The following is an 18,440-nucleotide window of genomic DNA, read 5'->3' on the forward strand; positions in this document are numbered from 1 at the left end:
GCCATCCGATTAATGCTTGAACACTTACAGGAGTCATATCAACTGAGAACACCAAGAAGCCGCACCATGTAACAAAGAAGTATGAACTCATTTACACACACATAACTATGTTAACACTTTGTTTTACATCGTGGAGCATTTCAACCCAAGCACTAGCATTGAGTTTGTATGAAATACACACTTTATATGTGACCTAAACCAGCCTTATAACCTTTCTGATTGGCATGATTTGACAAATCATAACTTGTACTGTGCATATAAGGTAGTCAGGTATACCTTTAAGCAAATGGTATGGCAGGATGCTTGACATGATGGTGAAATAACACTGCACAGGTCAAGAAGAGTTTAACCTACTCACTGGTCTTTGTTCCTTATATTTTTATTGATGGATGTTCTATTAGAGTACTTGACTGTTCTATTAGAATTAATGATTTAGTTTTACTCCTTAAATATAGTTTTGAACCTCTATAGTTGACTCCTAAGAGAGATTAGCTCTTCAAATTCTCCATGCATGTTCTTTCCCTTTTTTATTGCCCATGCATACTTAAGATGTAATTGTCACTTCTAATAGCTTCCTATCTAACACACAGTAAAATTTAAGGGGAGTGCTTCAGCCTTGCCTATAAATAATTTCAACAACACAGTTTTACTTGTAATTTAGTGAATGTTTTAATTTGCCAAAATTGATCATAAGATACCTGTTTACTGTCTTACTTTGGGTACGTACTTTTGAATATTGAATTACAGCAGTATGGGGGAACTTTTATGCCTTGCAGCACTTATAAGCTCCTGTTGGTTTCAAATTTGCAAATAGGGGTAACAGACACACAGACTCATCCATTCTATGAATTTGGGAGACCATAACAACATGCAAACCCGAAATAGTCTCCACCCAATAAGGCATGTTGGTGCTGACCACCTTTACAGTCAATAATTTCTTTTCCCAAGTTATGAATGATCAAACTTGGTGAATTGAATATGTGCATGTGTGGAAGACGCCCTTTCACAAATACAGTAATCTTGTCACATTTAGCTACAAATTTACATCTAAATATGCACAACATGTAAATATGCAATCCATGTGCTTTAGTATACATATGTATGAGATATGCAGGATGAATTTAAATGCTTGTCTAAGTACTACCTCTACATGTCTGTACATGAATACACACTAATAAGATAGGATTCTGTTTCTGTTTATCTAATACAATGATGTAGTTAACAGGTCAACAGAAAAATGTCCATTAGCACACACTCCATTATGGCACAGAATATCAGTCTATACCCAGTTCTAGCAGAGATTCTTGAAATTTAATTGGACGTGGCTTTTGGTCACTGACACTCCTATGGATAAGTATGACATCATTAAATAACTATAAATAATAGAAATCATAACATTGACATAATTACCCAACAATTGTTTTGTGACAACTGGTTAAATAACAAACAAAATGCCTCTAATGCAGAGGCACCTATAGGGCTAGCTCTTCAGACTTCAGCAATGCTAGGGTACGTCATTACCAACAAGGCTTATAGCCACTACTCCATACAAGCAAGCTAACAGTATAAAGTGTAATTTGAACCATTACTACATATGTATAATTATTTAACTAAAGCTATTTAAAAGTACATACGTGTACCTGCAGCAATCTAATCACATACTGTACTACCAGTACCACAGCTTATTTTCTTACATGAATATTGTTAGCTGAATATATAATTGACTAATAATTCCTGGTGAATACAAACAGTTGTACCATCAAAAATGTAACAAGACACATCAAGAAACAGCATATCCACATAAAAACAGCCAAGCTATGAAAAAATGCTACAGCCTTAAAAAGCTTGGGTGAAAAGTTGTGAAATCAAAGGCAGTGGCCAAGAAATGGCTGCAATGATGTTAATGCAAATGTATTTTAACAATGCACACAGCCATTATTAAAATTTATTAGCGTTATCATCATTGCAGCCATTTCTTGGCTGCCATGCACCTTTGATTTCACAACTTTTTTCACCTAGGCCTTTTAATGCCACACCATTCTTTCACAGCTTGGCTGTTTTTGTATGGATTTCACTTCTTTTTGTACATTATAAGGCCCCAAAACCAGCTTATGGCTGACTTTAGGGTTTGTTTTTACAGTGGAACCTCAATTATCCGAACTAATTGGGGGGGAAGGGTGCTCGGATAATCGAAAGTACATAAGATCAAATATCCATACATTTATATACTGAGCTTTGCTCAACTACTCTAATAAAGCATACACTTTTTGACAAAATACCCTAATTGAGCAGTCGATTTGTTGTTCGGATAATCGAGAGTTCGGTTAATCGGTGTTCGGATAATCGAGGTTCCACTGTACCTCACATTTCTTCTTTTCTATACAGACCCATTGATGATTATTGAAGACAGACTTATCATACAGTACAATACTACTGTATAGTAGGGACCACAAAGGTGTAGGCGTGGCCCACGAAAAAACATCACCCAAAACCAGCCTCAATTTTCCCAGATGATGATGAGGCAGTATTGGTTATGTAAAACTAAGCCCAAACAAGCCTTCAGATTGATTTGAAATGCTTTCAACAAGTTGCTACGGAATTTGAAAAAAAATTAAATGGAATTTTCTGACTGACTGACTGACTGACTGACTGACTGACTGACTGATGCCTTCAGACAAGCATAACTCAATAACAGCTAAGGCTATGGGCTTGATTGTTTCACTGTTCTATGTCACTTTGGCACAACAGGTGCCTTTTGGCATACTGCAGTACATACAATGCATTCTTCATGGACTTACCAGTGTTCTCCTTTGTGTCCCATTCATCTTTGCTGACAGCGAAAAGTGTCAATTTGGCGGTAGCATGTGATGGCTTCTGTTCGTAACAGAAATCATCCGTATTTTTCATAGTGGCTACTTAAATTGCAGAGGTGCTTTTCGAACAGTTCTTGATTCGTACTGCTCTGTAAAGGGTTGAAAATATCCAACAACAAAGCATAATGGATACTTCACTTTTCAGACAATAACTGATATAACTGGGGCGTGCGGCACCATTTCTTTCTTTTGATGCGGTATGCGTGGGTTCACCAGTCATAATAATCATCAATTTTACAAAAAAAGTTAACAAACAAGTACACAAAAAAATTAGGAATTTTCAACTAGAGTAGGGACCATAACACATCGATAAAAAGTACTGAAACAAGCTGGAGTGGTGCATGATATTAAATCACAGTAAAACGATAAGAAGTGTTATATCCCAACTGTGCATTTCCGTTATGGTATCTTGAGCACAGTAGGGATATAACACTTCTTATTGTTTTACTGTGATTTAACATCATGCACCACTCCAGCTTGTTTCAGTACTTTTTATCGATGTGCTATGGTCTCTACTCTAATTGAAAATTCCAATTTTTTTTGTGTACTCGTAAATTTATTGTATTGCATACTTTACTTAAATATTTGGGTAATACTCTAATAGTGTGCACATTTTTTTAGGACTGCTAATAGAACATACATAGAATGTTCTAGAACAATCTAGTAGTTCTATTGGTAGATCTATGAAATTACAAACTTTGTATATAAGCAGATTTACACTAGAATTTTCATTTATAAAGCAGAAATTAAGTAAGGCGATCAACCAAGATAGCAGTGGTTCAGTGGTTAAGGATGTGGATGTTAGGTATGGAGATCCCTGGTTTGAACCCTGGTAAGTTTTTTTTGACATTTCTTGTACACGTTTTTTACCCCGTGGTGACTGCTCTATTAGAGTATCTTGATACTGTGAATTTACACTTGTTTTGGTTTTTGCTTTATAACTTTGTAGCTGTAACTCTATTACTTTTCAAACCATCAAAAGTCACTGCTATGATGCTCCGCCTATGTACACACAAATGTCCAAGTTATTCCCATATTTGATTTACCCTGTAGCCATAACAGAAGTTCAATATTTTTTATGTGAATAAATCCTTCAATATTCATCAGCTTCACAGCAAACTTGGTACGTGAACTCACCTTTATACAATCTTCATTTGTGCCAAAGATTGAGGCAATCGAGTTAAATGTTTGCATTTTCTAGCAATGTTTGCAAAGTGTATGAAACTGAATCGAAGCCCCCGTAGCCCCAGGAGAAAATAATGAAGAAATTAGATTGAAACTTTGAACACTAATATCTCATAACAGCTGGTGCTAATTTAATCAAATTTGCTGTGCGGTCTGCCCTACCTGGACGGTAGGTATAATGCAAAAATGGTGTGCTTTGGAGTAGGGGCCATGGAGCTATATAGACATGTGAAAATGCTGTTTTCTTTCTTCTACTGATGGTGTCGCGCCAGCTTTCTTGGTTGCATGACACATTACTGTGTGTCTTGATTATTAAAGTTTGTCTACCTTTAATTAATGGTAAGTGTCCCTTTCACCAGGCCTGTACCTTAGTGTAGCTACACCTCTGCTCTGAGGTATTTCTAATACAGTACATTGTAAAATAATAAAAACTGCCATTGTAGATTCAGAAGAGTAAAGAATTTAACACAGGCTAGTGCAATAAAACAAGACAGAACATTACCTGAAGTGCAAACTTAATTCCTGCTTTAGCCCATATACAGTAATTAGCATTAGTAAACAAGCATGGCTGAAGTAGGGATTAACTTTACACTTCAGCTGATGATTCCCCTTGTTTAGTAATGGTCCCTACTACATGGCTTGGTATAAACAGTGGACCTGGAGATTGAGGACCAGCAGTGATCGCTTCACTAACACTAGAAGAAATGTTTACACAAGGTTTATGAACTTAGTAGCTATCCAATATCAAGACACACGATAGTGTGTCGTGCGGCCCAAGAAGCCGGCGCGCCACACCGTGAGTATATTAACAGGAAGAAAGAAAACGCAATTTTCACACCTATGTAGCTCGCTCTGTGATCCCTTATCCTATTGGAACCAAATTTGCTGGAGACGTGCCGCCCAGTTAGGGGAGTCTACATACCAAATTTGAAGAAAATCGGTCCAGCCATTTCCGAGATACGAGCGAACAATACTTTCGTTTTAATTTCTTCGTTTTTTTCTTCTTCATTTTCTTCATTTCGCACACTTGGAAAAATTCGCCATAAAACACGAATGCGTGCTCGGATTGGGCTGAAATTTGGCACACTTAAAGGGCTCATTAAGGCGGATCTCCGTACCAACTGTGGTAGGAATCCGATGAACATTCACGGAGTTATTACCGATTATTTGCGTAAAATATGGTAGAAGGTCTGTCACGCCTACAGGGTGAACCCCTTGGAAGAATCAGTTGAAAATTGATATGTAGATGGAGCAACCATCGTAGGAGTGCCTTTTTGTGGTTTGAAAGGAATCGGGATAAAGACCATGGAGATATGACACAAAACCCAACCTGTCTCAAAATTACGCGATCGATTTTTATGAGTAAAAAAAACTATTAGTTTTCGTGTCTACCAGGCAAACCGCTTAGAGCAATGAACTGAAAATCAGTATGTAGCTGGAATAATCATCATAGAAAGTTCTTGCAGTAGTACAGAAGAATAGGATTACAAATCACTGAGTTATGATTCGAAAGGCAACTACGTGCAGCAAATGAGAGATCGAGATACTCTAATAGAACAGTCACCCTAATAAAGCATTCAGCTGCATGTATAATTTACACAGTTATATTACGTTGCAAGTTATTCTGTAGGGAATTCAGCTACAAACAAGCCACCCTGTAGTCAGATCAGCTAGAAGAAGGTACCTAATAGAGAGTTCAGCTACAAATAAGCCATCATGTAGAGAGTTCAGCTCAAATAAATCACCCTGTAGAGAATTCAGCTACAAACAAATTGCCCTGTAGAGAGATCAGCTAGAAGAAGTTACCTTGTAGAGAGTTCAGTTACAAAGAAACAATCATGCAAAGAGTTTAGCTGCAAACAAATCACCCAGTAGAAAGTTCCGCTATGAACAGATTACACTATAGAGAGTTCAGTTAGAAACAAGTCATCCTGTAGAGAGATCAGCTAGAAGAAGTCACATTGTAGAGAGTTCAGTTACAAAGAAACAATCATGCAAAGAGTTCAGCTACAAACAAATCACCCTGTAGAGAGTTCAGCTAGAAACAAGTCACCCTGTAGAGAGATCAGCTAGAAACAAATCAACCTGTAGAGAGTTCAGCTAGAAACAAGTTACCCTGTAGAGAGTTCAGCTAGAAGAAGTTACATTGTAGAGAGTTCAGCTACAAAGAAACTACCATGTAGAGAGTTCAGCTGCAAACAAATTGCCCTGTAGAGGATTCAGCTACAAACAAATCACCCTGTAGAAAGATCATCTAGAAGAAGTTACCTTGTAGAGAGTTCATGATCAACTACAAACAAATCACCCTGTAGAGAGTTCAGCTAGAAACAAGTTACCCTGTAGAGAGTTCAGCTAGAAGAAGTTACATTGTAGAGAGTTCAGCTACAAAGCAACTACCATGTAGAGAGTTCAGCTGCAAACAAATTGCCCTGTAGAGACAAACAAATCACCCTGTAGAAAGATCAGCTAGAAGAAGTTACCTTGTAGAGAGTTCAGCTACAAACAAATCACCCTGTAGAGGGTTCAACTACAAACAAGTCACCCTGTAGAGAGTTCAGCTAGAAGAAGGTACATTGTAGAGAGTTCAGCTTCAAAGAAACTACCATGTAGAGAGTTCAGCTGCAAACAAATTGCCCTGTAGAGAATTCAGCTACAAACAAATCACCCTGTAGAAAGATCAGCTAGAAGAAGTTACCTTGTAGAGAATTCAGCTACAAACAAATCAACCTGTAGAGAGTTCAGCTAGAAACAAGTTACGCTGTAGAGAGATCAGCTAGAAACAAGTCACCCTGTAGAGAGTTCAGCTAGAAGAAGTCACATTGTAGAGAGTTCAGCTACAAAGAAACTACCATGTAGAGAGTTCAGCTGCAAACAAATTGCCCTGTAGAGACAAACAAATCACCCTGTAGAGAGTTTAGCTAGAAACAAGTTACACTGTAGAGGGATCAGCTAGAAACAAGTCACCCTGTAGAGAGTTCAGCTAGAAGAAGTTACATTGTAGAGAGTTCAGCTACAAAGAAACTACCATGTAGAGAGTTCAGCTGCAAACAAATTGCCCTGTAGAGACAAACAAATCACCCTGTAGAGAGTTTAGCTAGAAACAAGTTACACTGTAGAGGGATCAGCTAGAAACAAGTCACCCTGTAGAGAGTTCAGCTAGAAGAAGTTACATTGTAGAGAGTTCAGCTACAAAGAAACTACCATGTAGAGAGTTCAGCTGCAAACAAATTGCCCAGTAGAGAATTCAGCTACAAACAAATCACCCTGTAGAAAGATCAGCTAGAAGAAGTTACCTTGTAGAGAGTTCAGCTACAAACAAATCACCCTGTAGAGAGTTCAGCTAGAAACAAGTTACCCTGTAGAGAGTTCAGCTAGAAGAAGTTACATTGTAGAGAGTTCAGCTACAAAGAAACTACCATGTAGAGAGTTCAGCTGCAAACAAATTGCCCTGTAGAGACAAACAAATCACCCTGTAGAAAGATCAGCTAGAAGAAGTTACCTTGTAGAGAGTTCAGCTACAAACAAATCACCCTGTAGAGAGTTCAGCTACAAGCAAGTCATCCGGTAGAGAGATCAGCTAGAAGGATCACCTTGCAGAGAGGTCAGCTACAAAGAAATCATCCTGCTTCATCTTTTCTTCTTCCTGTAGTAAAGAAAAAAATGACAGGTTAAAAAGCCCTAAAGCCAGCCATAGGCCGGCTTTGGGGTATACAAATACAAAAAGAAGTGAAATCTAATCCAAAACAGCCAAGCTGTAAAAAAGAGTGCGGCCCTGAGAAAGGCTATGGTGAAAAAAGATGTGAAATCCAAGGTGGCGGCCAAGAAATGGCTGTGATGGTAGGTTAAATTTTAATAACAACAATTCAGGTGAATTTGGTGCCGCTTGGTCTTGGCACAAAATTCACCTGAATTGTCGTTATTACAATTTTTACCATTAACCTACCATCACAGCCATTTCTTGGCTGCCACCTTGGATTTCACATCTTTTTTCACCATAGCCTTTCTCAGGGCCGCACTCTTTTTTACAGCTTGGCTGTTTTGGATTAGATAATAATAGCTAGTGTGCTCATTGTACTGCTGCTACATGACCCCATGGTCAACCCTAAGCCAGTCCTATATGACTGCATGGCCACTCCTAAGCCAGTCAGCTGCTAGTCCATACCATTTTTCAGAGCAGGCACTTCTAATTTCTAAAGGCATTGGGTGAGACAACATGACAGAGATATTGGTCTGGCCATGTGAGACTAGACAACATGACTTGCAGAGGCATCTAGTACAAGTATAAATTTATAAACGTAGAAAGAAAAAGTGGTGAAACAAGGGAAGTCACCTACACCTGCTGATATACTAGTGGACATTTAATTCCTAATTCGGTCATGGGTAGCTACAGACTGAAATAGGGATTATTTGTCAACTAGTATATCTGCAGGTGTTAGCGACTTCCTTTGTTTCATAATTTTTTTTATACCATCCCTAAATTTCTATACTAATACCATACCTGTTTCACTGCCCATACAAAAGTCTCAATAGTAGCAGTGAAATTTATCCCGTATTTCACTGGTAGCAGTGAAAAAGTTGTAATTGCAATTTCATTGGCTAGAATTTATGTTAACAATTAGTGTTGATACATGTTTAGTACATAGTGACAAATTGCGTACATAGCAACGCTAATGCACAGCATGCGTATATGCAGCGAGTATGGTATTAACTGGGAATAGCATGGGTAGCAGTGAAATTTGGGATAAATACCACTCTTGTTGTATTGGAAATGGTAAATTTCCAATACAACACTCGTGGTATTTATCCCAAATTTCACTGCTACCCATGCTATTACTAGTACGTATATATGTAAACTACTTTGCCTGGACAATATCTGGGTAGCATGTTAGTTATAGCTTGAGTGGTACCTTTGAGTCCCCTGTGCCCCCTTCCACTATATAGTGCCATTCTATCCTTTCATTCAGTATGCACAGGTTCATAAGTCACAGTTATTTACAAAACAGTAAACAAACAAGTACAAGGGAGAAATTAGAAATTTGTAAATTGAGTAAGGATTATCATACAGTATGATAGTACTGTATGGTACAGCTCATTTACAGGTTTACTAAATCACTAAGTTACCTGACATGTTCACTTAGTCACCTACACATGTTCACTTAGTCACCCGCCCTCAAGCAATTTTGTGCATGATAAATAAATATAACACGAAAGGCACATTGCAGTACTTGATAATACTGTAATACTCTTCGTCTCCATGTTCTGCAAATAATTCTGGACAAATAGTAGACTAAGCGGCATATCTATACTGTGGCTCTAGCCGTTACTCTGGTTACCAGTCGATTAATTATTTTTGTGGGCGCTGTAAGGATTTCAAGAAGAAACCATTCCATTGTTCTGCATCGCTTTCACCCCACACTCATGCTCTGGCTTACTGGCTATAAAAGTACGTACTTTAAACCATAGTCTAAAATAAGTTAGACAGCGCAACCAATGGGAACTAAGCAATCTAATAACCCCTCAAGCCCTTAGTATAGCGCCCTCGCTGTGCTCGGGACCCTACAACCTTGGGTTACTAAATTGCTTAGTTCCCTTGGTCTTGGTGTCTAACTAGGGATCGTGAATGTTAGGGCTTTTCTGGCCAAACGTATCACCCCAAAATCAGCCTCACAATACCTTCATGGTGCCTTAGCAGTATTGGTGAGGTATAAGCAAGCCCAAAAGTGTCTATACTGAACAGCCAAAAACACTTCTGATAAGTTGCTATGGAATTTTAATTCTTTTATTTACACAATTTTCTGCTGCCTGCCTGCCTACCTGCTTGCTTAATACCTTCAGACAAGTATAACTCAACAAGCGCTAAGGCTACAAGCATCAATGTTAGATGTCACTTCAGCCTGACTGGTGCGTATTGGCATACCGCAGTATGTTCAATGCATGCTTCATGGACTTACCTGTGTCCTCCTTTGTACCCTATTTATCTTTGCTGACAGCAATAGGTATCAATTCGTGGTAGCGCAGCATGATGATTTCCCTACATAACAGGAATTGTCCGAGTTTTCCATTGTAACTGGATTGATTGCAGAGGTCCTTTGTGTATATAGTGTTGCTTATTTGTAATGCAGTGTAACAGGCTGGACATAGCTTAAAATGAAGTGTAATGACACTTCATTTTTCAGTAATAATTGATAGTTGGGGCATGCATTCAGACGCAAAATTAGTTTAATGGAATGACTACAGGCTCTTTTGTCATAATCATGCTATTAAAAGTAAACAAACAAGTAGAAGGAAAAACTGGTTTGATTAGAGATCATAGCCATAAAAAGTAGTGAAACAATGGAGGTGCAGCTGTATCGTTGGTATTTAAACTCTACTTCAGTTATGGTTATACTAATGATAAGCTAAAAGACTGAAGTAGGAATTAAATGCACACCAGTATAGCTGCAGGACACTTCTCTTGTTCATTATGATTTATTTCTATGAACCCTACTCAAATGTAAAGCTCCAAAATTTTCTTTGTGCTTGTTATAAATGGAATAGATTATCTTTTATGGTCGAGATTTTAATGCCTTTATAGTAAGGCCATCATTATTATATTGCTTGTTTCCCATCACCCAATGGAACAAAAACTGATGTGGGTGGGAGGTGATTATTGATTATTAGTTATACACTTGACTCTTGTTATTTCAGTCTCTGACTGCTCTATTAGAGTATCTCGATCTTGAAGGCTGCCAGGTTTGTACACCTATGCACCCTATGGATCAAGATTGGAGGGGCTTCCATCCTTTATATGCACAGCTAATGCATTTACCTTAAAGCTTAGTCACTTGGTGCCTCCTTCCATCATGAAATAATGAATTCACATGATCTATAATCAAATAATTAAAATTTGATGTGGCTACCTAAAAATTGATATGGGCAGTGACGGAAAACAAGGAGTATAATAATGATAGCCCAATATACACTAAATTATGTGAATTAAAAGCATATTAGTCAAATTGCACAACAGCACACTAGAGATGTACCAATAATCGGATCGGTGATCGGATTACCTGCTGATATGGCAATTTCTACCATATTGGTAATAAGCACAAATGCTCTGAGAACCGATATCACTACCGATAGTTTGCATGGCAAATATGAGTACCAGTAAAGCAATGAAAAGCCTTTTTCTCACTACAAAGTCTCTCTATATAACGCTAAGTTACGGAAAGCCATATGCAGCGGCGGAGCAAGTAGTTGATATGAGGGGGGGCTGGGCTGACCCAGACTTATTTCTATAGTTTGGTAAGGTGAGACCAAAAAAAAAAAAAAAAAAAAAAGGTCACAACCAACTGACAAGAGCTTTCCACCTCATCAGCTACCATTTCTAGCTAATAAACTACATAAAAATCCTTACATAGCTCGCTACACACTGACCACTTTATTAGAGTGACTGCTCTATTAGAGTATCTCGATCTTTATCACGGTTTTCAGCCCCACTCCAAGAAAGATAATTTCGGTGTGATATCATTCTGAGGAGGGGCTTCAGCCCCCTAGCCCCCCCCCCCCCCCCCCCTTCCACCGCCTATGGCCATATGACTGCATGTGTAAGTACGAGGGGTCCAACACTTTCTGAAATCTCGTATGCTCCTACAGTATAAATCAGACTAACTTCCGTGTTTCTCTGTAAATTGGAGACGTTATTCCATAAACTAAAGCTTACGTGGGTGGAAATCAGCAGAAATCACTCTGGAAATCAGAAACCATGGTAGAAATCTGGAAATCTCGTGTGCTCTTTCCGAAGTGTCAGACCCCTCATGTAAGTACTGCTATTTGTGTTAGAATATTCTTACCCAGATCTTCTGAAAACGGTAGCTGTTACACTTTAAGAATAAAGAACTGCATCACAGGAAAGCTGAACTGATAATCTGTGTATAGTGGCCATCTTGAAAACTAATCAAAACATGGAGTAATCCGGACAAGGGAGCGTATTAAAGTATTTGTGGTGCCTAATTGTCTGGGTTGTGTATTAGAGGCAACACCACCATAGGTAACCAGGTATTGCTGTGCCTTATAGTTACATCACTTCTGTTTTCTCTAAAAATCATTAGAATAATATGCATCATGCAGTAGCTACACCTATAGTTCTACATATTTTTGATTTACATTTTACAGAATATACAATAATTGGATTGGTATGATCGGTATCGGCTCTTTTAGGTACAGATTAATTGGATATCAATACAACTAAAAAATCCTTATCGGTACACCCCTACAGCACACAATGACCTAAAGATGCACAAAACCTACATGCCTGCCCAAAAGATAACATCCAAGTTCATTGTAATTACCAATGCATGGCAATACAAACATACAATCAATAACAATAATAGACGCTGTAGCTATGTACCTTATATAGTAACTTACACAATAGTAGTTGATATAGACTCCCTCAAATCTTGATGAACAGTCACTTGGTATGCTTCATTAGGTGCAGGCTGTAGTTCAATTTCCCTGTTAGCTGTTTCATTTCTTTTGGATGACTTCAGAGTGGACACACAAAACATCATAAACTTCTTAATCTGCTGCTTATTCATGTATGGTGTAATCACCACTATGAAAATAAGCAGTGGCAACAGCACTAAAAAGAATGATAATCCAACTACTGTGTCAGTAGCAAATCCATTTGAAGCCTCAAATGGTTGTATCATGGCCACCATGATAGTAGTGAGCAGCAGAAAGCCATCAATAACATTCAAAATATTCTTAGCGTACGGCCTTACAATGATGTGTATTAATGTCATTATTACAAGTACACCAAGCTGCAAATATGCCACAGTGAAAACATTGTTAATATTTATGTTAACGATAATAAGCATCACCAGTCGACCAATCATATAATAGGAAGCAAAATAGCGATAATTGTCTTTGTAATGTCCTTGAAACTGGTCAAGGAGAGGTTTTATCCTGGCAAAGTTCAGTTTACGATTGAGAAATGGCTCCAGCAAAAGCAAAAGAGGAAAGCCAATTACGATCATTACACCACAGGCCATGGCCACTAACCCGTAAACCAAGTGACGTCCACGAAAGTATTCGATTTCTGGGGATAGGTATGTGTAAGTTTTGTCTATTCCTGTAAATGTTAGCGGTCTCATTAACAACAACGAAGTCGATGCTATTGAAGTGTATGACAACAACATCAGAAAGCAAATTACATGGATTACTCCTCTACTGACAAACAGTGAAAACCTGGGAGAAAATCTTGCTGACATACTTAAGAGCAGCAAAATAAATAAAACAGCCAATGGGTGTATATAATGGATATACTGTTGATCGATTCCACTTAATTCTTTTACAAAGCAAAGTTGTCCCAGGAACTGTGGAGTTAATCTAGCAAGGCTAGACAAAATTGTCACCATTTGATTGAGAGCATCAGAAGTATGTAAGGCTTGCCCCAATAAAATGTCAATAACACTGTAATAGAATGTTAAACTGTAAAAGTATCCAATTCCAACTTTAAAGTACATCACTACAAATACCATCACAATGGTTAATATCCAGTACAGAATTGTCATTGTAACTATCAGTGTTATGTACCCTGCAGTGCATTTATTAATGTCAACACAATCAACAGAATCAAATGACAAAGTATAGCCATTTTTACAATTTCCACAAGCTGCACCAGATCTGTGTGAACTACACTGATCATCTATTGATGGTGATAGAGGACAGAATGTAGTTGTAGCCTCACATCTATCAAAGTTGCAATAGTTTACAGGACAAAATGATACAGTTGCTTGTTTATTAACAGTACCAAACCAGTAGCCTCTTCTGACTGTAGCATTACTACCAGCACACGAAATAACATCATCTGTGGTATAGCAAACACACTTATCTTGATTGTAGTGAAATCCAGCATGACAATTAGCAGATAATTCTATTATCAAATTTACCACAATTGGTTTCAATGTATATGTGGTGTCATAAAATGAATTCAACTGAATAGTAGTAAAATCGTTATCAAAAGTAATATTCTTTAGCTCTTTATTGTCAATCACCTTAAAATGGTAACTGTTTGAAGTGCGGTTAGAAGATTGGTTACCAGTAATTCGAAGGTTACTAATTCCTTGAAGAGATGGACAACCAATTGATAAACTTTTTCTTCCATTGAGGAGATACTGTTCACCAGTGCCTTGGATATGAGAAATCAGGAAAGATGCTACACCAGCAGGTTTTTTGTTGTAATCCAGTAAACAACTTGGAACTGTAATGTCTTGACCACGCATAATGTTAGGAACTAAATAAGTTGGGTTAGTAGAGTTCATGAATTCTGTTACATTGGTATAATTTATTAAACTTGCAGGAGAATATAGCTGCAATTCGTTTGGTGAAGTGACCATTTGTTTACTGAATGAATGTTGCATGATATTTGATATAGACTGAAACTGTTCATCACATGATTGCTGTACATTAAAATACACTGAATCTCCTCCAGCACCAGCTGCATTCCCTTTGAATTGGATCATTTCATTATCATCGTTTAACACTAACAAAGCATCACTAATATTTTTATAGCAATCACTATCAACTGATACACTGCAGAAAATGGCTCCCCCATAGCGTCTTGCTTCATTTTTGCTGAACAATATTTCAGAATGTAAACCAAATATTATTTTTGAATTTAGATCCAAATACAATGCTGCTCCATGTTCGGCAGTATTATTTTCAAATAAAGTAAGCCCCTTTTCAAATTTTAAATTAGAATTAACAAGATAAAGTGCTGTACCACTATTGTTTATAAATGTGCAGTTTTGAATCAGTAAATTAGTACTGTATTGTGAGTAATTAGAAGAATTAAAATAAATCACACTGTTGATATTGCTGGTGTTACCAAATGTACATTGCTTAATAGTGTAAGAGCCATCACATGACTGGTGGGATATATATACACCTGCCCCATGGCCATTGCCATGTTGTCTAAGAACCTCAACATTTTGCATGATTAAAAGTGCAAGTTCAGTACAGTTAATGGTAGTATTAACTACTGAGCTACTGCAGTAAAATGCACTTCCTTCTGTCAGCATATTATTAGATACAAACTGTATGCCAGAAAGTATAGCATATAAGTTGTAGTAGTCTTGAAATATAACAAGGCCATGTCCAGAAACTAATGTGTTGTCTAACATTTTTGACTCCCCAAGGTCGACTATAATATTATTGCTGTTAAGCGATAACAGTGGCCCTCCTTCATTGTTTGAAAACATTAATTTTGTAAGGTTAGCAGCAAGTAAAGCATGGTTCTTTATTACAATGAGGTTTGAGTATTTATTATTAAATGTAAAATTTGAGTTCAATATTGTGACTGCTATACCAGGGGAAGTGTTGTTGTGGAAGATGCTATGCTGTAGCTGAATAGTGGAGTCATCTCCATTAACAATAAGTGATAAAATGTCACCAGTAGCATTATTTGACTGAAATAGTACATTTATAAGTATAGCATTTGCATGAGTTGAGGTAATATTAACTGAATCAGAGGTGATATTACCTACTAGGCTACTACAATGAAACACACTTCCAGCAATATCATTATACAGAAACTTTATGCCATCAAGTAGAACATCCAAAGCGTAGTGATCTAAAACTGCAACTAACCCATGTCCAGAGAATAAAGTGTTATTTTCAATTATTGACTCAGTAAAACTAGTTGAAATATTGTGACTGTTAAGTGATAGCAGTGGCCCTCCTTCATTGTTTGAAAACATTAATTTTGTAAGGTTAGCAACAAGTAAAGCGTGGTTCTTTATTGCAATGAGGTTTGAGTATTTATTATTAAATGTAAAATTTGAGTTCAATATTGTGACTGCTATACCAGAGGAAGTGTTGTTGTGGAAGATGCTATGCTGTAGCTGAATAGTGGAGTCATCTCCATTAACAATAAGTGATAAAATGTCACCAGTAGCATTATTTGATTGAAATAGTACATTTATAAGTATAGCATTTGCATGAGTTGAGGTAATATTAACTGAATCAGAGGTGATATTACCTACTAGGCTACTACAACGAAACACACTTCCAGCAATATCATTATACAGAAACTTTATGCCATCAAGTAGAACATCCAAAGTGTAGTGATCTAAAACTGCAACTAACCCATGTCCAGAGAATAAAGTGTTATTTTCAATTATTGACTCAGTAAAACTAGTTGAAATATTGTGACTGTTAAGTGATAGCAGTGGACCTCCTTCATTGTTTGAAAACATTAATTTTGTAAGGTTAGCAACAAGTAAAGCGTGGTTCTTTATTACAATGAGGTTTGAGTATTTATTATTAAATGTAAAATTTGAGTTCAATATTGTGACTGCTATACCAGAGGAAGTGTTGTTATGGAAGATGCTATGCTGTAGCTGAATAGTGGAGTCATCTCCATTAACAATAAGTGACAAAATGTCACCAGTAGCATTATTTGATTGAAACAGTACATTTATAAGTAGAGCATTTGCATGAGCTGAGGTAATATCAACTGAATCCAGGTTACTACAATGAAACACACTTCCAGCAATATCATTATACAGAAACTTTATGCCATCAAGTAGAACATCCAAAGTGTAGTAATCTAAAACTGCAACTAACCCATGTCCAGAGAATAAATTGTTATTTTCAATTATTGACTCAGTAAAACTAGTTGAAATATTGTGACTGTTAAGTGATAGCAGTGGCCCTCCTTCATTGTTTGAAAACATTAATTTTGTAAGGTTAGCAACAATTAAAGCGTGGTTCTTTATTACAATGAGGTTTGAGTATTTATTATTAAATGTAAAATTTGAGTTCAATATTGTGACTGCTATACCAGAGGAAGTGTTGTTATGGAAGATGCTATGCTGTAGCTGAATAGTGGAGTCATCTCCATTAACAATAAGTGACAAAATGTCACCAGTAGCAGTATTTGATTGAAATAGTACATTTATAAGAATAGCATTTGCGGTAATGTTAACTGAATCATAGGTGGTATTACCTACCAGGCTACTACAATGAAGCACATTTCCAGTAATATCATTATACAGAAACTTTATGCCATCAAGCAGAACATCCAAAGTGTAGTAATCTAAAACTGCAACTAACCCATGTCCAGAGAATAAAGTGTTATGCTCAATTATTGACTCAGTAAAACTATTTGAAATATTGTGACTGTTAAGTGATAGCAAAGGACCTCCAGTATTGCTTAAAAATATTAATTCATTAAGGTCAGTAACAAGTGATATTTGACTCTGTATTGAAATGAGATTATGTTCTCCATTATTGAATTCAAAAGTGGAATTGATTATTGTTAAATTTCTAGTTTTAAAGAATGCTATATTAGAGGCAGTGTTGTTGAGAAACATACATGATTGTATTTGAATAGTAGAGTCATTTTCATTCAACAAAACTGACAAAATGCTCCCATTCTCAGCAACTGTATTTGATAGAAATGTTGAATTTGAGATTGTAAGATTTGATCCTTCTGAGGAAACATTAATAAAAGCCATGCTGTTGCCATAGATACTTGGTACAGGCTGGGTGTTTATGCTATTTACAAATCTAGCATTACTAATTAACATACTCACTACAGCAGCATTTATTGTTAGTAGTTGAGCTATAGGACTGGCATTAGTAAATGAGGAATTAATAATGCTAACCTTTAACATAGCTGCATTAAATTGTTCAACAAGTAAGCCACCGTAATTGTACTCATGACAGTATACTGGTGAATAAGCACTTATAAGATTACCTGAAAATTCAACATTTTCAACATTAATGATTCCTGATGCTGAAACCACTTGAATTGAAGAAGCTACAAATGTAGAGAGCTGAATGGTCAAGTTAATGCAAGCATCAAAGTGTAAACCACCTGAGTCTTGGGGGTTGCATGGATAAGATTCAATACATTTCATCCATTTAATATGATTAATGATAATGCTATTGCAATCCTTACACACAAATGATCCGGTATGGTTGCAGTCAACTGTAGGATAATTATGACCAGCTATTGTGATGTTGTTCAAATTAGTCACGGTAACTGGTGATGGCAATATTGCATGAAAAGTAGTTATGTTAACAAAAGTATTATTATCCATGTCTCGTAATGCTTCTTCAAGTGAATTGTACCTGCATATACAGTCACTATCTCCATCAACGTTCATGCTATCATTTCCAACATTAGAATTTGAATTGCTGTCATTAACAACTACAAATAATTTGTGTGATTCATAAGTACTATTGCTCTGAACACAAAATCCACGATAAGTCCCTGCAAATTAATGATGCTTTTAAAATGTATAGTCACATGATATTGTATAGCTACAATAAAACTAGGTTTGGTGATAGGCTACTATGCATAGACCAATATGTGTTTGAGCTGTGTGATAT

General features: G+C 36.9%; 1 protein-coding gene across 1 annotated transcript in view; it reads right to left on the reverse strand.

Annotated features, from left to right (window-relative positions):
• Positions 1-1,018: 1,018 nt before the first annotated feature.
• The window catches only part of LOC136237874 (uncharacterized), a 121,451-nt gene continuing 104,029 nt past the window's right edge, over positions 1,019-18,440 (reverse strand). Inside the window, exons 11-12 of the mRNA XM_066028119.1 lie at positions 12,465-18,321; positions 1,019-1,344 (exon numbers count right to left, since the gene is read on the reverse strand). Coding sequence (XP_065884191.1) covers positions 1,275-1,344; positions 12,465-18,321 — 5,927 coding nt within the window. The 3' untranslated portion in view covers positions 1,019-1,274. The remainder of the gene's footprint in view (positions 1,345-12,464; positions 18,322-18,440) is intronic.

This window comes from Dysidea avara, chromosome 11, assembly GCF_963678975.1.
Source record: "Dysidea avara chromosome 11, odDysAvar1.4, whole genome shotgun sequence".
In the NCBI taxonomy this organism is placed as follows: Eukaryota; Metazoa; Porifera; class Demospongiae; order Dictyoceratida; family Dysideidae; genus Dysidea; species Dysidea avara.